This window comes from Pezoporus wallicus, unplaced genomic scaffold, assembly GCF_028554395.1.
Source record: "Pezoporus wallicus isolate ANWC-B61680 ecotype Strahan unplaced genomic scaffold, APGP_CSIRO_Pwel_v1 contig_10835, whole genome shotgun sequence".
NCBI lineage: Eukaryota > Metazoa > Chordata > Aves > Psittaciformes > Psittacidae > Pezoporus > Pezoporus wallicus.
The window spans coordinates 34,770-57,791 of record NW_026640423.1 but is presented as its reverse complement, the minus strand read 5'-3'; the positions used below and the strand labels follow the sequence as shown (position 1 = coordinate 57,791).

Below are 23,022 nucleotides of genomic sequence, written 5' to 3'. Positions count from 1 at the left end.
GCTATAGGGGGGTCTATGGGGTTCCTATGGGTGCTATGGGGTCCCTATGGGGGGCTATAGGGGGGTCTATGGGGGTGCTATGGGGGTCCCTATGGGGGGCTGCAGGGGCGTCTATAGGGTCCCTATGGGTTCTATGGGGTGCTATGGGGTCCCTATGCGGGGCTATAGTGGTGTCTGTGGGGTTCTATGAGGTGTCTATGGGGTGCTATAAGGGGTCTATGGGGGGCTATAGGGGGTCTATGGGGTCCCTATGGGGGGCTATAGGGGGGTCTATGCAGTCCCTATGGGTTCCATGAGGTACTGTGGGGTCCCTATGCGGGGCTGTAGGGGTGTCTTTGGGGTGCCTATGGGGTGCTATGGGGTCCCTAAGGGGGGCTGTAGAGGGGTCTGTTGGGTCCCTATGGGGTGCTATGGGGTCCCTAAGGGGGGCTGTAGAGGGGTCTATTGGGTCCCTATGGGGGGCTGTAGGGGTGTCTTTGGGGTCCCTATGGGGGGCTATCGGGGGGTCTGTGGGGTCCCTATGGGTGCTATGGGGTTCCTATGGGGGCTATAGGGGGGTCTGTGGGGTCCCTATGGGTTCTTTGGGGTGCTATGGGATCCCTACAGGGGCTATAGGGGGGTGTAAGGGGTCCCTATGGGTTCTATGGGGTGCTATGGGGTCCCCATGGGGGGCTATAAGGGGGTCAATGGGATTCCTATGGGGTGCTATGGGGCAATGGGGGTGTCTATGGGGTGATGGCGAGTCTATGAGGGGTCCCTATGGGGTGCTATGGGGCAGCTTAGGGTGATGGGAGCTGTGTATGGGGTGATGGGGGGTGTCTATGTGGCAGGCATGGGGTGCTGTGTGTCATTATGGGGCAATATGGGGTGCTTTGGCGTGTCGAGGATGCTATGGGGCGCTGTGGAGTTCTGTGGGGTGTCTATGGGGTGCTGTAGGCACTATGGGGTGTTACAGGTTCTATGGGGCGCTATGGGGTTCTATGGGGTGCTATGGGGTTCTGTGGGGTGCTATGGGGTTCTATGGGTTTTATGGGGCGCTATGGGGTGCTGACTCCTCTTCCCCCACCCCAGACGCTCCAGTTACGTCATCACCACGAGGGTCTTCTGGGGGGGGCAGTGAGTACCCACAATGCACTGCGGGGGCCTATGGGGCACAAGGGGGGTTATGGGGCAGGAGGGGGGCTATGGGGCACAAGGCGGGGTTATGGGACAGGAGAAGGGGATGTGGGTTAGGAGGGGGCTATGGGGCAGGACGGGGGCTGTGGGGCACAAGGGGGTTTATGGGGCTGGAGGGGGCAGTGGGGCAGGAGGCGGTCGCTATGGGGCAGCAGTGGGGTGATGCCATCTCTGTCCCCCAAGGGCTGACCGGAGCCTCTCACGGAAGCAAGTCCTGGAGGGTGAGTTATGGGGCAGTGCTATGGGGCATTGGGGTGCTATAGGGAAGGTCTATGGGGCAGGGGATACTATGGGGCACGCTATGGGGCAGGGGATGCTATGGGGCACTCTATGGGGCAGGGGATGCTATGGGGCACTCTATGGGGCAGGGGATCCTATGGGGCACACTATGGGGCAGGGGATACTATGGGGCACGCTATGGGGCAGAGGACGCTATGGGGCACTCGATGGGGGAGGGCATGCTATGGGGCAGGGGATGCTATGGGCCACACTATGGGGCAGGGAATGCTATGGGTCACGCTATGGGGGAGGGGATGCTATGGGGCACTCTATGGGGGCAGGGGATGCTATGGGGCACTCTATGGGGCAGGGGATGCTATGGGGCACTCTATGGGGGCAGGGGATGCTATGGGGCACTCTATGGGGCAGGGGACGCTATGGGGCACGCTATGGGTCACATCCCCAGGCCTCCAGGGGTCGCTCCAGCGGCTGCAGCTCGACTACGTTGACGTCATCTTCGCGGGGCCCCGCCCAGGCCCCGCCCAGACCGAAGGTGAGGCCACGCCCCCTCCCCCAGAGGCCCCGCCCCTTTACATAGGTCACACTCCCTCTCCAAGGCCCCGCCCCCTGCTCTTAGGCCCCGCCCCCTCACGTGTCTCTGCTTCACCCCACAGGGCCCGACCCGACCCTGCGCCTCCTGCGGCTGGAAGGTACCAAGAGCCCCATAGAGCCCCATAGAGCCCATAGAGACCCATAGAGACCATAGAGACCCATAGAGACCCATAGAAACCATAGAGAGCCTATAGAGACCCATAGAGACCGTAGACCAGATAGACCCCCATAGATCCCCATAGCCCCCCATAGACCCCATAGACTCCCATAGACCCCATACAGCCCCATAGACCCCATAGCCGCCCACAGATATCCATAGACCCGCATAGACCCCCATAAGCCCCATAGATCCCGAAAGCCCCCCATAGACCCCATAGACTCCCATAGACCCCATACACCCCCACAGACCCCATAGCTGCTCACAGATATCCATAGGCCCCCATAGACCCCATAAGCCCCACAGATCCCCAAAGCCCCCCACAGACACCCATAGAAACCCATAGACCCTCATAGACCCCCATAGACCTCCATAGAGACCATAGAGAGCCTATAGAGACCCATAGAGACCCCATAGAGCCCCAGAGACCCATAGAGACCATACAGAGCCTATAGAGACCCATAGAGAGCCCTAGAGACCCCATAGAGACCCATAGAGACCCATAGACCCCATAGACCCCCATAGACCCCCATAGACCCCATAGACCCCCATAGCCCCCCATAGACCCCGTAGACTCCCATAGACCTCCATACCTCCCATAGACCCCCATAGACCCCATAGACACCCATAGACCCCCGTAGACCCCATAGAACCCCATAGACCCCCGTAGACCCCATTGACCCTGTAGACCCCTATAGGCACCCATGACCCCCATAGACGCCCATAGATCTCCATAGACCCCAGAGAACCCCATAGACCCCCATAGACACCATAGACCCCATAGCCCCCCGTACCCCCCATAGCCTGCCATAGACCCCCATAGACCCCATAGACCCTCATAGCCCCCCATAGCATCCCATAACCCCCCATAGCCTGCCATAGACCCCCATAGACCCCATAGACCCTCATAGCCCCCCATAGCATCCCATAACCCCCCATAGCCTACCATAGACCCCCATAGACCCCATAGACCCTCATAGCCCCCCATAGCATCCCATAGCCCCCCATAGCCTGCCATAGACCCCCATAGACCCCATAGACCCTCATAGCCCCCCATAGCATCCCATAGCCCCCCATAGACCCCCATAGCCCCCCATAGACTCTATAGACCCCCATAGATCCACATAGACCCACGTAGACCCCATAGACCCCCATAAACCCCCATAGACCCCTATAGCCCCCCATAGACTCTATAGACCCCCATAGACCCACGTAGACCCCATAGACCCCCATAAACCCCCATAGACACCCATAGACCCCCATAGACATCCATAGCCCCCTACAGAGTCTGTAGACCCCCATAGACACCATAGACCCCGTAGCCCCCCATAGCACGCCACAGACCCCCATAGACCCTCATAGCCCCCCATAGACATCCATAGACCCCCATAGCCCCCCATAGACTCTATAGACCCCCATAGACACTCATAGACCCCCATCGACCCCCATAGACCCCCATAGAACCCATAGACCCCCATAGACCCCAAAGCCCGCCATAGCACCCCATAGACCCCATAGACCCCCATATACCCCCATAGACCCCATAGACACCCATAGACCCCCATAGACCCCATAGACCCCCATCGACCCCCATAGACACCCACAGACCCACATAGACCCCCATAGACCCCCATTGCCCTCAATGGGGCCCGTAGTGACTGCCCCACCCCTCCCCCACAGAGCTGGTGCGCGTCATGAGTGACGTCATCAACCGGGGACTGGCGCTGTATTGGGGCACAGCGGGGGGCGCGCCTGGTGACGTCATGGTGGGGACATCATGGGGGGGGGGTATGGGGTATTATGGGGTGGGGGGTGTGGGGTATGGGATATGGGTCATGGGATATGGGGTGTGGGGTGTGGGGTGTGGGGCATGGGATATGGGGTGTGGGGTATGGGATATGGGGTATGGGGTGTGGGATATGGGTCATGGGATACGGGGTATGGGATATGGGGTGTGGGGTGTGGGGCATGGGATATGGGGGATGGGGTGTGGGGTATGGGATATGGGGTATGGGATATGGGGGATGGGGTGTGGGGTGTGGGGGATGGGGGATGGGATATGGGGTATGGGGTGTGGGATGTGGGGTGTGGGGGATGGGGGATGGGATATGGGGTGTGGGGTGTGGGATATGGGGTTGGGGGGATGGGGTGTGGGATGTGGGGTATGGGATATGGGGTGTGGAGTATGGGGTGTGGGATATGGGGTATGGGGTTTGGGATATGGGGTGTGGGGTGTGGGATATGAGGTATGGGGTTTGGGATATGGGATATGGGGTGTGGGGTGTGGGATATGAGGTATGGGGTGTGGGATATGGGATATGGGGTGTGGGATGTGGGGTATGGGATATGGGGTGTGGGGTATGGGGTGTGGGATATGGGATATGGGGTATGGGCTATTATGGGATGTGGGCACGGTCTCCCCCCCCAGGACACCTTCGCTGTTGCCCGTCAGTTCAACCTGGTGGCCCCCGTGTGCCAGTGGGCGGAGCTTCCGCCGGAGCCCCGCCTCTTCCGGCAGCTCGGTGCGGGGGGGGGGGGGGGGGGCGCACCCATGGAGGCCAATGGGGGTCAATGAGGGCCAATGGGGGTCAATGAGGGTCAGTGGGGGCCAATGGGGGCCAGTGGGGGTCAATGAGGGTAAATGGGGGTCAATGAGGGTCAATGGGGGCCAATGGTGGTCAATGGGGGCCAATGAGGGTCAATGGGGGCCAATGGGAGTCAATGGGGGTCAATGAGGGTCAGTGGGGGCCAGTGGTGGTCAATGGGGGCCAGTGAGGGTCAATGGTGGTCAATGGGGGCCAATGAGGGTCAATGGGGGTCAGTGAGGGTCAGTGGGGCCCAAAGGGGGCCAATGGGGGTCAATGGGGGTCAGTGGGGCCCAATGGGGGCCAATGGGAGTCAATGGGGACCAATGGGGGTCAATGAGCATCAGTGGGGTTCAGTGGAGTTTTATAGGATCAACGGGAGTCTATGAGTGTCAATGGGGGTCTATGGGGTCAATGCTGGTCTATGGGGGTCAATGGGGTGGGGGCAGCTATAGGTGTTCAATGGGGGGCCCATGGGGTGGGTGCTATGGGGCAGGAGTCATTCTGGTGTCCACCAGGCCTGGGTGCTGTCACTTGGTCCCCATTGGCCCCAGGCCCTGGCCTAGAGGAGGAGCCGCTGCCCCATGGGCACCCCATAGGCAAGGTGGGTCTGTGTGTGTCTGTATCCCATACCCCATATCCCGTACCCCATACCCCATATCCTGTACCCCATATCCCATATCCCATACCCCCTATCACATACCCCATATCCTATACCCCATATCCCATACCCCACTTCTCATATCCCATACCCCATATCCCATACCCCATATCCCATACCCCACATCCCATACCCCATACCCCATATCCCATACCCCATACCCCATACCCATATCCCACATCCCATATCCCATACCCCATATCCCATACCCCACATGCCATATCCCATACCCCATACCTATATCCCACATCCCATACCCCATACCCATATCCCATACCCCATACCCCACATCCCATATCCCATACCCCATACCTATATCCCACATCCCATATCCCATACCCCATATCCCATACCCCACATCCCATATCCCATACCCCATACCTATATCCCACATCCTATACCCCATACCCATATCCCATACCCCATACCCATATCCCACATCCCATATCCCATACCCCATATCCCATACCCCATGTTCCCAGGCTATGGGGCGCCGGCAGCCATTGAAGGTTGAGGACCTGCAGCCATTGGCCCAACGCTTGGGCTGTTCGGTGTCCCAGTTGGGCATTGGTGAGTATTATGGGATATGGGATATGGGGCATGGGATGTAGGGTATGGGATGTAGGGTACAGGGTATGGGATATGGGATGTGGGGTATAGGGTATGGGATATGGGGGGTGGGATATGGGGTATGGGGTGTGGGCCATTGACTCTATGGGGTCTATGGGGTGACACGTGTGACGTGGGGGTGTCCCCAGCCTGGTCTCTGCGGGCCGAGGGCGTCAGCTCAGTGCTGGTGGGCGCTGAGACCCCCGAAGTGCTGCAGGAGCAGCTCCAGGCCCTGCAGGTGAGGGGTTCTCATTGGGTCATTGGGGTCCCATTGGGACATTGGGGTCCTCATTGGGTCATTGGGGTCCCATTGGGACATTGGGGTCCTCATTGGGTCATTGGGGTTCTCACTGGGTCATTGGGGTCCCATTGGGACATTGGGGTCCTCATTGGGTCATTGGGGTCCCATTGAGTCATTGGGGTCCCATTGGGACATTGGGGTCCTCATTGGGTCATTGGGGTCCCATTGGGACATTGGGGTCCTCACTGGGTCATTGGGGACCTCACTGGGTCATTGGGATCCCACTGGGACATTGGGGTCCTCATTGGGTCATTGGGCTCCCATTGGGTCATTGGGGTCGCATTGGGACATTGGGGTCCTCATTGGGTCATTGCAGTCCCCATTAAGTCATTGGGGTTCCATTGGGACATTGGGGTCCCCATTCGGTCATTGGGGTCCCCATTGGGTCATTGGGGTCCCATTGGGTCGTAGGGGTCCTCGTGTCATTCGGGTCTCCATTGGGACATTGGGGTACCATTGGGACATTGGGGTCCCATTGGGACATTGAGGTACCATTAGGTCATTGGGGTCCCCATTGGGTCATTGGGGTCCCATTGGGTCATAGGGGTTTTCATTGTGTCATTTGGGTCCCATTTGGTCATTGGGGTCCTCATTGTGTCATTGGGTTCCCATTTGGTCAGTGGGGTCCTCATTTGGTCATTGGGGTCCTCATTGGGGTCCTCATTGGGTCATTGGGGTCCTCACTGAGTCATTGGTCTCCAATCGGCTCATTGGGGTCCTCATTGGGGTCCCCACTGGGTCATTGGGGTCCCCATGGGGTCCCTTAAGTCCTCATTGATGTCCCCATTGAGGATCGCATTTACATCCCCATTGATGCCCCCATTGATGTCCCCATTGACATCCCCATTGATGTTCCCATTGACATCCCCATTGATGTCCCCATTGACGTCCCCATTGACGCCCCCATTGATGCCCCCTTTGACGGCCCTACTGATGTCCCCATTGATGTCCCCATTGATGTCCCCAGGTCCTGCCCCACCTCAGCCCCGCGACCCTACAGGAGCTCGACACCCTGCTGGGGGGAGCGGCGCCTCCGTAGGCCCCGCCCCTCACCTCCCATTGGCTGCCTCCTGCATGAGCCCGGTCCCTCATCCAATCCCCACCCCTACAGCCAATGGGCTAGTGTAGCGGGGGCGTGGCCTCCCCTCCTCCTCCTGTAGCCCCGCCCCTTCCCAGGGGGGCATGGCCACGTCTCTCAAGAGCAATAACCCCGCCCCCCACTTCAAGGGGGCGGGGCCTTCGAAGCACAAACCCCGCCCCCTTTTTGTCCCTACCAATCGCAGCGCTTCCAGTGGGAGGGGGTGGGGCCTCACCTTGCTCCCCCCCTTTTCCCTCCTCCCTCCCCCTCTCCTCAATGGGGGGGGGCAATAAAGTGGCTTTTCCCACGTGGGGGAGGGGCTGCGGTGTTGTGGATTGGGGGGGATCCATAGGGAGCCGTGGGGGGGGGGGGATCCATAAGGATACATGGGGGGAAGCAATGGGGGGGATCCATAGGAAGCCATGGGGGGGGGGGAGGTCCATGGGAGGGGGAATCCATAGGGATACATGGTGGGGAATGGGACTGGGGGGGTGGGGATGGGATATGGGGGAGAATCCCTAGGGATCTATTGGGGGGGGGGGGGGAATGTGATGGGGGGTGAGGATCAGGGTCAAGGAGCACGATTCCACGATCCCATTATTCCATGGTTCCATGGCGGAAGCCGCCCCTTGTCAGCCAACCAGCAGTGGCCACGTCACCGTGACGTCACAGTGGGGGGTGGGGTGGGGGTGGGGGAGAGCAGAGGAGCCCGTTGGAGGAGCTGGGGGTGAAGGTCCCCCATGGAAGGGTCTTGGAGCGGGATCATGGAGTTCTGGGATGGGAAGCAGATCTTCCTGGGGACCCCCATCACCCATGAAGGTACCCACAGGCATGGGGGGGGGGGGGCATGGGTGGTTGTGGTGATGGAGGTACCGGGATGATGGTGATGATGATGGTGATGGTGATGGTGATGATGGGGGTGATGGGGGTGATGAGGTGATGGTGATGATGGGATGGTGATGGAGATGGTGGTGATGATGGGATGGTGATGGAGAGGATGGTGATGATACAATGATGATGATGATGGGATGATGATGGAGAGTACGGTGATACAATGATGATGATGATGGGATGATGGTGATGATGATGATGGTGGTGATGATTATGATGGTGATGATGATGGGATGGTGATGATGGTGGGGGTGATGGGGGTGATGAGGTGATGGTGATGATGGGATGGTGATGGAGAGGATGGTGATGATACAATGATGATGATGGGATGATGATGGTGGTGATGAGGTGATGGTGATGGAGAGGATGGTGATGATGGGATGGTGATGGAGATGATGGTGATGATACAATGATGATGATGATGGGATGATGATGGTGATGATGATGATGGTGGTGATGATGATGGGATGGTGGTGATGATGGGGTGGTGATGATGATGGGGTGGTGATGATAGTGGGGGTGATGGGGGTGATGAGGTGATGGTGATGATGGGATGGTGATGGAGATGATGGTGATGATACAATGATGATGATGATGGTGATGGTGATGATGATGGGAAGGTGATGATGGCAGTGATGAGATGATGATGGTGATGGGGATGATGAAGTGATGGTGATGATGGGAAGATGGGGGTGATGATGGTGATGGGGTGATGGGATAACGATGATGATGGTGATGATGATGATGGGATGGTGATGATGGGATGATGATGGAGGTGATGGTGATGATGTGTTGGTGATGGTGGTGATGGGACAATGATGATGATGGTGGGTGATGACGATGATGATGGTGAGATGATGGTGATGGGATGCTGATGATGGGAAATGGTGATGATGAGAAATGGTGATGATGGGGGTGATGAGGTGAAGATGGTGATGATGGGGGGATGAGGTGATGGTGATGATGGGATGATGATGGAGATGATGGTGATGGGAGAATGATATAATGATGGTGAGATGATGATGATGGTGAGACAATGATGGGAAATGGTGATGATGGCAATGATGATGACGGTGGTGATGGGGATGATGAGGTGATGGGGACGATGGGATGGTGATGATGATGGTGATGGTGGTGATGGGACAATGATGATGATATGATGGTGGTGATGATGATGATGGTGATGATGGGAAGATGGTGATGATGATGGTGATGAGATGATGATGATGGTCATGGGGGTGATGAGGTGATGGTGATAGGATGATGATGGATGTGCTGGTGATGATGTGATGGTGATGATGATGATGATGATGGTGATGGTGGTGATGAGTTGGTGGTGGTGATGGTCTGATGATGGTGATGTGGTGACAATGGTGGTAATGGGATGGTGGTGATGATATAATGGTAGTGATGATGATGACGATGGTGATGGGATGATGATGATGTGATGATGGTGGTGTGATGGTCACTGTGGGATGATGGTGATCTTGATGATAATGGTGATGATGATGATGATAATGGTGATGATGATGGTGATGATGGTGATGATAATGGTGGTGATGATGATGGTGATGATGGTGATGATAATGGTGATGATAATGGTGATGATAATGGTGATGATGATGATGATGGTGATGATGGTGATGATAATGGTGGTGATGATGATGGTGATGATGGTGATGATGATGATGATAATGGTGATGATAATGATGATGATGATAATGGTGATGATGATGATAATGATGATGGTGATGATGATGATGATAATGGTGATGATGATGATGATGATAATGGTGATGATGATGATAATGATGATGGTGATGATGATGATAATGGTGATGATTATGATGATAATGGTGATGATGATAATGGTGATGATAATGATGATGATGATAATGGTGATGATGATGATAATGATGATGATGATGATGATGATTATAATGATGATGGTGATGATGATGATGATAATGGTGATGATTATGATGATAATGGTGATGATGATAATGATGGTGATGATGATGATGATAATGGTGATGATGATGGTGATGATGATGATGATGATAATGGTGACAATGATGGTGATGATGATGATGATAATGATGGTGATTATGATGATGATGAATGGTGAGGATGATGGTGATGATGATGATGATGATAATGGTGACAATGATGGTGATGATGATGATGATAATGATGGTGATGATGATGATGGTGAGGATGGTGAGGATGTTGGGTTGCCCGCTGCTGGCCATGGACCACAACCGCCTTTCCCATTTCTTTCCAGAGCGAGCCACCATCTGGGACGCCGTGTCCAGCTACGTCCGAGAGCAGCTCCTGCAGCACAAGGTCCTTACAGGGCACCTATAGAGCACCCATAGAACACCCATGGAGCATGCACACATAGAACACCCATAGAGCACACCATGGAGCACCCACCAAGTAACCATGGAACACACATAGAGCACCCATAGAGCACCCATGGAGCACCCACCAAGTAACCATGGAACACACATAGAGCACCCATAGAGCACCCATGGAGCACCCACCAAGTAACCATGGAACACACATAGAGCACCCATGGAGCACCCAGAGAGCATCCACAGAGCAACCATGGAGCACCCATGGACCATCCATGGAGCACCCATGGAGCACCCATAGAGCACCCATAGAGCACCCATGGAGCACCCACCGAGCAACCATGGAACATACATAGAGCACCCATGGAACACACATAGAGCACCCATGGAGCACCCAGAGAGCATCCACAGAGCAACCATGGAGCACCCATGGAGCATCCATGGAGCACCCATGGAGCACCCATAGAGCACCCATAGAACACCCAGAGAGCACCCAGAGAGCATCCATACAGCACCAATAGAGCATTCATGGAGAACCCATGGAGCACCCATGGAGCACCCAGAGAGCATCCATGGAGCACCCCAAGAGCGCCCATGGAGCACCCATAGAACACCCATAGAGCATCCATAGAGTACCCATGGAGCACCCGTAGAACACCCATAGAGCATCCGTGGAGTACCCATGGAGCACCCGTAGAGTGCCTGTGGAGCACCCATGGAGCACCCAGAGAGTATCCATGGAGCACCCATGGAGGACCTATAAAACACCCATAGAGCACTCATAGAGCACCCATAGAGCACCCATGTCCATGCCTTCCCTTTAGTCGCCCTCAAGCTTCTTCTACCTGGCCTCCTTTAGCGATGAAGGGCCCAAGATCTCCGCCCCATTGGTGTCCCCCCCATTGACCGGAAGCCCCATCCTTGCTCATGCCTATCCCCAGCTCTCCCATTGGCTGCTCCTCACCCCTTCCACCCTTCTCCTCCAATCACAGGGCGTCCGGATTCCTTCCTTGGGCACCTTGGATGTTGTCCAGGAGAAGATCCAGGTTGGGGATGAGTTGGTCACCATCCATAGGCCCACGTTCTCCTTGGCCAGGAACCTGGCTTTGGTCCACAACCTGATGGGCAACAAGCTCTATGCACCTGGTAAGAGACCATGGATGACCCTTGGGTCGGTCCAGCACCATCCCACCCCATCCTGGCCTTGGAGATGCTGCTTCTCCCATAGAAGGTCCATAGATGGGGTTTGAGCATCAACACAATGATGGACCGTTGGAGATGCCTCCAATGGGGCCTTGGAGATGCCTCCAACGGGCCTTGGTGATGCCCCCAATGGGGCTTTGGAGATGCTGCTTCTACCATAGAAGGTCATAGATGGGGTTTGAGCATCAACACAATGATGGACTGTTGGAGATGCCTCCAATGGGGCCTTGGAGATGCCTCCAATGGGGCCTTGGTGATGCCCCCAATGGAGCTTTGGAGATGCTGCTTCTCCCATAGAAGGTCCGTAGATGGGATTTGAGCATCAACACAACGATGGACCATGGAGATGCTTCTACCATAGAATGTCTATAGATGGGGTTTGAGCATCAACACAACGATGGACCATTGGAGATGCCTCCAATGGGACCTTGGTGGTGCCCCCCAGTGGGGCTTTGGAGGTGCTGCTTCTCCCATAGAAGGTCCATAGATGGGATTTGAGCATCAACACAACGATGGACCATTGGACCATTGGAGATGCCTCCAATGAGGCCTTGGTGATGCCCAAATGGGGCTTTGGAGATGCTGCTTCTCCCATAGCAGGGCCATAGATGGGTTTTGAGCACCAACACAAAGATGGACCATTGGAGATGCCTCCAATGGAACCTTGGAGATGCCTCCAGTGGGGCCTTTGGGGATGCTTCCTCCACCATAGAAGGTCCATAGATGGGTTTTGAGCATCAACACAACGATGGACCCTTGGAGATGCCCCCAATGGCTCTGACCATCATTGTTCTATGGTTCTTGAAGGCAACAAGGAGCTGGAGCCCCTCAAGTACTCCAAGGTGGCCTCATCCATCCCCACGTCACGCCAGAAGGTGGAACGCTGTGTCCAAGGCACCATGTCCCAGCTCTCCTATTGCCTTGGCAAGGGGGAGACAGTGGCCTTGGTCCTCAAGGACATCGGGGTGCTGCTCATTGAAGGCAAGAGGGTGGAGGTGAGGTTCTATTCCCACTTCCTGGAAGAGCTGGTTGGGAAGAGGAGCCTGGAGAAAGGTGGAGCCAAGGTGAGGGGTTGGGGGGGTGCAATGGATGTGGAGATGGATGGGGAGGAGGAAGGATATGGGTCCACCAACCGTTCTCCAATGTTGGGGCAGTATGGACAGCCCATCACCTATGGGCTCATCCATGTCCGTTATGGACATCCCACCACTTATGGGCTCATCCATGTCCGTTATGGACCCCCCACCACCTATGGGCTCATCCATGTCCGTTATGGACATCCCACCACCTATGGGTTCATCCATGTCCATTACGGACATCCCACCACCTATGGGCTCATCCATGTCCATTATGGACCCCCCACCACCTAGGGGCTCATCCATGTCCATTATGGACATCCCACCACCTATGGGCTCATCCATGTCCATTATGGACCCCCCACCACCTACGGGCTCATCCATGTCCATTATGGACATCCCATCACCTATGGGCTCATCCATGTCCCTTATGGACCCCCCACCACCTACGGGCTCATCCATGTCCATTATGGACATCCCATCACCTATGGGCTCATCCATGTCCCTTATGGACATCCCATCACCTATGGGCTCATCCATGTCCATTATGGACATCCCATCACCTATGGGCTCATCCATGTCCCTTATGGACATCCCATCACCTATGGGCTCATCCATGTCCCTTATGGACATCCCACCACCTATGGGCTCATCCATGTCCCTTATGGACATCCCATCACCTATGGGCTTATCCATGTCCGTTATGGACCCCCCACCACCTATGGGCTCATCCATGTCCCGTATGGACATCCCATCACCTATGGGCTCATCCATGTCCCTTATGGACATCCCATCACCTATGGGCTCATCCATGTCCATTATGGACCCCCCACCACCTATGGGCTCATCCATGTCCATTATGGACATCCCATCACCTATGGGTTCATCCATGTCCGTTATGGACCCCCCATCACCTATGGGCTCATCCATGTCCATTATGGACATCCCATCACCTATGGGCTTATCCATGTCCATTATGGACATCCCATCACCTATGGGTTCATCCATGTCTGTTATGGACATCCCATCACCTATGGGCTCATCCATGTCCATTATGGACATCCCATCACCTATGGGTTCATCCATGTCTGTTAGGGACCTCCCACCACCTATGGGCTCATCCATGTCCATTATGGACCACCCACCACCTACGGGCTCATCCATGTCCATTATGGACATCCCATCACCTATGGGCTCATCCATGTCCATTATGGACCCCCCACCACCTATGGGCTCATCCATGTCCCTTATGGACATCCCATCACCTATGGGTTCATCCATGTCCATTATGGACATCCCATCACCTATGGGCTTATCCATGTCCATTATGGACATCCCATCACCTATAGGTTCATCCATGTCCATTAGGGACATCCCACCACCTATGGGCTCATCCATGTCCATTATGGACATCCCACCACCTATGGGCTCATCCATGTCCGTTATGGACCCCCCACCACCTATGGGCTCATCCATGTCCCTTATGGACATCCCATCACCTATGGGCTCATCCATGTCCCTTATGGACATCCCATCACCTATGGGCTCATCCATGTCCCCCCCCATCACCTATGGGCTCATCCATGTCCATTATGGACATCCCATCACCTATGGGCTTATCCATGTCCGTTATGGACCCCCCACCACCTATGGGTTCATCCATGTCCATTATGGACATCCCATCACCTATGGGCTCATCCATGTCCATTATGGACCCCCCACCACCTATGGGCTCATCCATGTCCGTTATGGACCCCCCACCACCTATGGGCTCATCCATGTCCATTATGGACATCCCATCACCTATGGGTTCATCCATGTCTGTTAGGGACCTCCCACCACCTATGGGCTCATCCATGTCCATTATGGACTCCCCACCACCTATGGGTTCATCCATGTCCATTATGGACATCCCATCACCTATGGGCTCATCCATGTCCATTATGGACCCCCCACCACCTATGGGCTCATCCATGTCCCTTATGGACATCCCATCACCTATGGGCTCCCATGTCCATTATGGACATCCCATCACCTATGGGCTCATCCATGTCCCTTATGGACATCCCATCACCTATGGGCTCATCCATGTCCCTTATGGACATCCCATCACCTATGGGCTCATCCATGTCCCTTATGGACATCCCATCACCTATGGGCTCATCCATGTCCATTATGGACCCCCCACCACCTATGGGCTCATCCATTCCAGGTCCCCCATCTCCTGGATATGGGAATGTCGCCTTCGGCTCCTGTGGCCTCCTTGAGCACCATTGGCCGGGTCCTCGTCTTCCCAGCGTACGTCGGTGGATGCATGGAGAACCCCAACCTCCGTCCCCACCTCGTGTCCCTGCATGGGCACTCCCATGGATGGGCCCTTGGATCGATGCCTTCTTCCTTATCCCCAGCTTTGGGATGACTTCGGAGACCCAACAGATCCCAAAGGTTCTCCTCAAGAGCTTGGGATCAGCCCTTGGTGAGGACGAGGAGATGGGAATGGGGAGGTCTCCATCCCTGGATGACACCATGGAAGGTAAAGATCTCCTAGGGATAACCCAAGGATATGGGGACCACCATGAGGCTCCAACGCCTCCTCCATCCCAACGGATGACGGACCTCATGGGGGGACGTCCCTTTGGATGACGAACGTGATGGGAATGGGCTTGGGAGGGCACGAAGGGGCCATGGAGACCTTCCTTGGGCACCATGGGATGCTCTTCCGCCCCCCGGTTCCAGCGGGATCTCCCGGTGTTCCCATTCCCGGCGTTCCCAGCCCAATGGGTGGTGGTGGAGAAGAGGAGGCCGCAAGGATGAAGACGAAGCCCCTGGTCAGGTGAGGCTGAAGGCTCATCCCTATGGACACTCGATGGGGCGGGGAGAGGCTGCCCTATGGGTGATGGTGTCCTCAGGGGCAGATCCCAAAGGAATCTCCCGACAGGAAGAGCTCCAAGAGGTGCCCGAAGGCCAAGAGGAGCCAGAAGGAGGTGGAAGAGGCTGGGAATGATGGAGGAGGAAGAGGAAGGAAAGGAGGAAGAGGAAGAGGAGAAGGAGGAGGAAGAGGTGGAAAAAGAGGAAGAGGAAGACAGGGAGAAGGAAGAAGAGAGGGAAGAGATGGAAGAGGAGATGGAATGGGAGGAGGAAGAGGTGGAAAAGGAGCAGGAAGAGGAGGAAGAGGTCTGAGAGGAAGAGGAGGAAGAGCAGGAACAGGACCAGGAACGGGACCAGGAATGGGACCGGGAATGAGACCTGGAATGGGATCGGGAATGGGACCTGGAATGGGACCAAGAATGGGACCAGGACCAGGACCAGGACCAGGACCTGGAATGGGACTGGGAACGGGACCGGGAATGGGACCAGGAATAGGACTTGGAATGGGACTGGGATGGGGGGGGGAAGCAGGAGCCGAGGCCGAGCACCCCCCACCCCGGTCCCATCCGGTCCCGGTCCTGATCCTGACTCCGGTGGTGGCGGTGCTGGAGGCCTCCAGCACCGAGGAGAGCCAGGAGGGGAATGGGAATGAACACAATGGGATGGGAATGGGAATGGTGGGATGGGAATAAACACAATGGGATGTGATGGAGACAATGGAATGGGAATGGGAATGGTGGAATGGGAATGGACACAATGGGATGTGATGGACACAATGGAATGGGAATGGGAATGGTGGAATGGGAATGAACACAATGGGATGGGATGGACACAATGGAATGGGAATGGAGACAATGGAATGGGATAGAGAATGGGATGAGAATGAACACAATGGGATGGATGCAATGGGATAGCAATGGGAGGGATGGAATGGAATGGACACAATGGAATGGGATGGACACAATGGGATGGGAATGGGAGGGATGGAATGTGATGGACACAATGGGATGGGATGGAGACAATGGAATGGGAATGGAAGTGTGGAATGGACGCAATAGAATAGGAATGGGAACGATGGAATGAAAACAATGGAATGGGATGGACAGTGGAATGGGAACAATGGAATGGGATGGACACAATGGAATGGGATGGACACAATGGAATGGGATGGAAACAATGGAATGGGAATGGGAGGGATGGAATGGGATGGGCACAATGGAATGGAAACGATGGAATGGGAATAAACATAATGGAATATGATGGACACAATGGAATGGGAATGATGGAATGGGAATGAGCACAATGGGATGGGAATGGGAATGGAGACGGAGACAATGGGATGGGAATGGGAATGAACACAATGGAATATGATGGACACAATGGAATGGGAATGGGAGTGTGGAATGGAATGGATGCAATAGAATAGGAATGGGAACGATTGACTGGGATGGACACAATGGAATGGGATGGACACAATGTGATGGGAATGGGAGGGATGGAATGGGATGGAGACAATGGAATGGGAATGGAAGTGTGGAATGGAATGGATGCAATAGAATACGAATGGGAATGGTGTACTGGGATGGACACAATGGAATGGGATGGAAACGATGGAATGGGAATGGGAGGGATGGAATGGGATGGACACAATGGAATGGGATGGACACAATGGAATGGGAATGGGAGTGTGGAATGGAATGGATGCAATAGAATAGGAATGGGAATGGTGTACTGGGATGGACACAATGGAATGGGAGGGATGGAATGGGAATGAACACAATGGAATGTGATGGACACAACGGAATGGGAATGGGAGTGTGGAATGGAATGGAGACAATAGAATGGGATGGAGACAATGGAATGGGATGGAGACAATGGAATGGGATGGAGACAATAGAATGGGATGGAGACAATGGAATAGGATGGAGACAATGGAATGGGATGGAGACAATGGGATGAGAATGGGAGTGTGGAATGGGATGGACGCAACAGAACAGGAACGGGAATGACGGAATGGGACTGAACGTGATGGAGCGGGAGATGAACATGCTTGGGAATGAACGCAATGGAACTGGGCATGGGAGTGATGGAACTGGGGATGAGCACAGCAGAACTGGGAATGAACGTGATTGGGAATGAACACCATGGAATGGGAATGGAATGGGATGAGGGGATTAAACTGGGATTGGACAAGGATTTGATGATATGAGCTTCACTGAAATGAATTAAATGATGAATTAAATCCATTAATGATGAATGAAATGCATTAATGTTGAATTAAAACAATTAATGATGAATTAAATGATGGCCAATCGACCATCCCCATGGTGGCCATGACCATCCCTATCCCATTGGCAAACCTTATGACCACACCCATGGCCACTTGACCATCCCCATCCCATAACCATGCCCTTGGCCATCCCTGTGACCACACCCCAATGGCCACTTGACCATCCCCATGGTGGCCAAGACCATCCCCATCCCATGACCAACCCCTCATGGCTACACCAATGACCAGTTGACCATCACCATCCCCATACCACTGACCACCCCAATGGCCACTTGACCATCCTCATGATGACCATGAGGGTCCCCATCCCATTGACCACCCAATGTCACCCAATGACCACTTGAACATCCCCACGGTCATCATAACCATCCCCATCCCATTGACCACCCAATGACCACTTGACCATCCCCATGGTCAGCATGACGATCCCCATCCCATTGAACACCCAATGACCACTTGACCATCCTCATGGTCACCATGACCATCCCCATCCCACTGACCACCTAATGACCACTTGACCATCCCCATCCCACTGACCACCTAATGACCACTTGACCATCCCCATCCCATTGACCACCCAATGACCACTTGACCATCCTCATGGTCACCATGACCACCCCCATCCCATTGACCACCCAATGACCACTTGACCATCCCCACCCCATTGACCACCCAATGACCACTTGACCATCCCCATGGTCACCATGACCATCCCCATCCCATTGACCACCCAATGACAACTTGACCATCCCCATGGTCACCATGACCATCCCCATGCCCATGCCCATCCCACTGATGACCCAATGACCACCCCAATGATCAGTTGACTCTCTCGATGATGACCATGACCATCCCTATCCCCATCCCATTGACAACCCAATCACCACCCAATGACCATCTGACCATCCCCATGGTCACCATGACCATCCCCATCCCATTGACCACCCAATGACCACTTGACCATCCCCATGGTGACCATGACCATCCCCATCCCATTGACCACCCAATGACCACTTGACCATCCCCATGGTGACCATGACATTGACCACCCCAAAGATCAGTTGACCACCCCCATGATACCCATACCCTTGCCCCCACCATGGTGGCCCCATGGTCCCTATGGACACCCATGGACCCCTATGGACACCCATGGACCCTATGGACCCCTATGGGCACCCATGGTCCCTATGGACACCCACACCCATGGACCCTATACCCCACGGACCCCTATGGACACCCACCCATGGTCCCCTATACACCCATGGACACCCATGGACCCTATGGACACCCATGGACCCTATAGACACCCACGGACCCCTATGGACACCCATGGTCGCACTCATGGACACCCATGGACACCCATCGACTATGGACACCCATGGACCCCTATGGACACTCATGGACCCTATGGACACCCATGGACCCCTATGGACACTCATGGACCCTATGGACACCCACGGACCCCTATGGACACCCATGGACCCCTATGGACACCCATGGACCCTATGGACACCCATGGTCCCTAATGGACACCCATGGACCCCTATGGACACCCATGGACCCCTATGGACACTCATGGACCCTATGGACACCCATGGACCCTATGGACACCCATGGACCCCTATGGACACCCATGGACCCTATGGACACCCATGGACCCCTATGGACACCCATGGACCCTATGGACACCCATGGACCCCTATGGACACCCATGGACCCTATGGACACCCACGGACCCATGTGCCATAGCCAAGGAACCGGGTTTTATTCTGCTGCGGTTAAACAAGTGCCCCAATGGGGGAGGGAGGGGGGGAGGGGGAAGTTTTGGGGTGACCCTTGGGGACACCCCTGGGTGGGGGGCGGGGGGGGGCCCACCCCAGAGGAGGGTGGGGGAGGACACAGGGGCCACCCCAACCCCTTGGTCCCCCCTGCTATGGGGGGGAGATATATATATATATATATTTATAGCTGCAGTGGTCCTTGTCACCCCCCCCCCATATTGGTACCTCCCAAACACACCCCCCCCCCTAAGAGCGGATTTGGGGTGAAAAGAGGCGATTTTGGCAGTGGTGCCCCTCCCCCACCGCTGCCAAAGGGGGGGGGGGGAAGGGGGGGGAGGGGACATAAGGGGGGGGCCCCCCCATGGCCCCCCCCTCCTTTAGTCATCGATGCAAATGACCTCCCCCCCCCGCGGCTCCTTCTTGTCCTGGCCCTCGGCCTCGCGCTCCCGCTTCACCAGCACGGGGGGACCATTGGCAGCGGCTGTGGGGGGAGACAAGGGGGGTAATGGGGGTAATGGGGGCAATGGGGACAATGGGGGCAAAGGGGGTAATGGGGACAATGGGGGTAATGGGGACAATGGGGACAATGGGGGTTATGGGGGCAATGGGGGCAATGGGGTAATGGGGACGATGGGGGTAATGGGGACAATGGGGGCAATGGGGTAATAGGGGTGATGGGGACAATGGAGGCAATGGGGTAATGGTAATGGGGGCGATGGGGGTAATGAGGGCAATGGGGACAATGGGGGCAAAGGGGGTAATGGGGGTAATGGGGGCAATGGGGACAATGGGGGCAATGGGGGTAATGAGGGCAATGGGGGTAATGGGGGCAAAGGGGGTAATGGGGGCAATGGGGGTAATGGGGGTAATAGGGGCATTGGGGACAATAGGGGTAATGGGGGCAATGGGTGCAAGGGGGACAATGGGGGTAATGGGGGCAATGGGGCAAGGGGGACAATGGGGGCAATGGGGGCAAAGGGGGCAATGGGGTTCAGGCATAGACCCAGGACCCCCACCCAAAGACACAAGTACCCAAGGGAGCTCCTCACTGCCCATAGCACCCATGGTACCCCCACCCATAGACCCATACACCCATAGACACCCCCCCCATAGATCCATAGACCAGGCACCCATGGATACCCCCATGCCCATAGCACCCATGGGACCCTATCCACTCCCATAGCACCCATGGGACCCCATCCACACCCATAGCACCCATGGGACCCCATCTACTCCCATAGCTCCCATGGGACCCCATCCACTCCCATAGCACCCATGGGACCATATCCACTCCCATAGCACCCATGGGACCCCATCCATTCCCATAGCTCCCATGGGACCCCATCCACTCCCATAGCTCCCATGGGACCCCATCCACTCCCATAGCTCCCACGGGACCCCATCCACTCCCATAGCTCCCATGGGACCCCATCCATACCCATAGCACCCATGGGACCATATCCACTCCCATAGCACCCATGGGATCCCATCCACTCCCATAGCACCCATGGGACCCCATCCACTCCCATAGCACCCATGGGATCCCATCCACTCCCATAGCTCCCATGGGCCCCCATCCATGCCCATAGCACCCATAGGACCCCATCCACACCCACAGCACCCATGGGCCCCCATCCATACCCATAGCACCCATGGGACCTCTTCCACTCCCATAGCTCCCATGGGACTGTATCCACCCCCATAGCACCCATGGGCCCCCATCCATGTCCATACCACCCACAGGATCCCATCCATGCCCAGAGCACCCATGGGATCCCATCCATGCCCATTGTACCCGCAAGCCCCATCCACACCCACAGCACCCATGTGCCCCCATCCATGCCCATAGCACCCATGGGGCCCCGTCCACGCCCACAGCACCCATGTGCCCCCATCCACACCCACAGCACCCATGGGCCCCCATCCATGCCCATAGCACCCATGCTCCCCCTCACCGGTGATGAAGGACCCGGGTGGCATCTGGCTGTAGTTGGCCCCTCCAGGGGGGAGGGCTCCGGGTGGGGGGGTCCCAAAGGTGCCCCCATAGGTCTGGGGGGTGGCGTAGGGCCCTGGTGGGAAGGTCTATGGGGGGGGGGAGGACAGGACAAGGGTGTCACCTCCCCATTGATGGTACCAGCACGGGGAGCACCATGGATGGGGCAGGCCAATGGGGCCCTATGGGTGGCACCAAGGATGGGATGTCCCCAAGGCAAAATGACCCCACTGGAGGGGGTCATTGTCCCCCAGCATAGGGGATGTCCCCATGGGAAAGAGGTCCCCAAGGTGAAGGATGTCCCCAATGGATGGCCATGTCCCCAAGGTGAACGATGGTCCCCAAGGTGAACGATGGTCCCCAAGAGAAGGACGCCCCCAATGGATGGCCATGTCCCCAAGGTGAACGACGGTCCCCAAGGACGTCCCCAATGGATGGCCATGTCCCCAAGGTGAAGGATGGTTCCCAAGGTGAACGACGGTCCCCAAGGACGCCCCCAATGGATGGCCATGTCCCCAAGGTGAAGGATGGTCCCCAAGGTGAAGGATGTCCCCAATGGATGGCCATGTCCCCAAGGTGAACGATGGTCCCCAAGGTGAACAATGGTCCCCAAGAGAAGGACGCCCCCAATGCATGGCCATGTCCCCAAGGTGAACGATGGTCCCCAAGGACAAGGATGCCCCCAATACATGGCCATGTCCCCAGGGTGAAGGATGGTCCCCAAGGACAAGGATGTCCCCAAGGACAAGGATGTCCCCAAGGACGAAGAAGTCCCCAATGGATGGCCATGTCCCCAAGGTGAAGGATGGTCCCCAAGGTGAACGATGGTCCCCAAGAGAAGGACGTCCCCAATGCATGGCCATGTCCCCAAGGTGAAGGATGGTCCCCAAGGACGTCCCCAATGGATGGCCATGTCCCCAAGGTGAACAATGGTGCCCAAGGTGAACGATGGTCCCCAAGGTGAAGGATGGTCCCCAAGGACAAGGATGCCCCCAATGGATGGCCATGTCCCCAAGATGAACGATGGTCCCCAAGGAGAAGGACGCCCCCAATGCATGGCCATGTCCCCAAGGTGAACGATGGTCCCCAAGGAGAAGGATGCCCCCAATGGATGGCCATGTCCCCAAGGTGAAGGATGGTCCCCAGGGTCATGTCCCCAAGGTGA

General features: G+C 55.9%; 3 protein-coding genes across 3 annotated transcripts in view; 2 read left to right on the top strand and 1 right to left on the bottom strand.

Annotated features, from left to right (window-relative positions):
• Nucleotides 1–1,071: 1,071 nt before the first annotated feature.
• LOC130604417 (voltage-gated potassium channel subunit beta-3-like) lies at nt 1,072–7,413 on the top strand (the record flags this gene model as incomplete). Its single annotated transcript, XM_057418921.1, has 10 exons — nt 1,072–1,116; nt 1,360–1,397; nt 1,862–1,948; nt 2,070–2,105; nt 3,845–3,930; nt 4,593–4,686; nt 5,268–5,353; nt 5,893–5,980; nt 6,169–6,257; nt 7,288–7,413. Coding segments are annotated over 10 exons (721 nt in total), but the record flags the coding sequence as incomplete, so codon positions are not given.
• A 3,093-nt stretch (nt 7,414–10,506) lies between these two features.
• LOC130604415 (coiled-coil domain-containing protein 81-like) lies at nt 10,507–15,568 on the top strand. The gene is made up of 5 exons (XM_057418919.1): nt 10,507–10,635; nt 11,639–11,792; nt 12,657–12,913; nt 15,138–15,223; nt 15,334–15,568. The coding sequence occupies exons 1-5, from the start codon at nt 10,507–10,509 to the stop codon at nt 15,566–15,568; spliced, it is 861 nt and encodes a 286-aa protein (XP_057274902.1).
• A 4,624-nt stretch (nt 15,569–20,192) lies between these two features.
• Nucleotides 20,193–23,022, bottom strand: part of LOC130604416 (chromodomain-helicase-DNA-binding protein 3-like) — a 34,882-nt gene continuing 32,052 nt past the window's right edge. Inside the window, exons 15-16 of the mRNA XM_057418920.1 lie at nt 21,820–21,946; nt 20,193–20,345 (exon numbers count right to left, since the gene is read on the bottom strand). Of these exons, the coding sequence (XP_057274903.1) occupies nt 20,242–20,345; nt 21,820–21,946 (231 nt within the window). The 3' untranslated portion in view covers nt 20,193–20,241. The remainder of the gene's footprint in view (nt 20,346–21,819; nt 21,947–23,022) is intronic.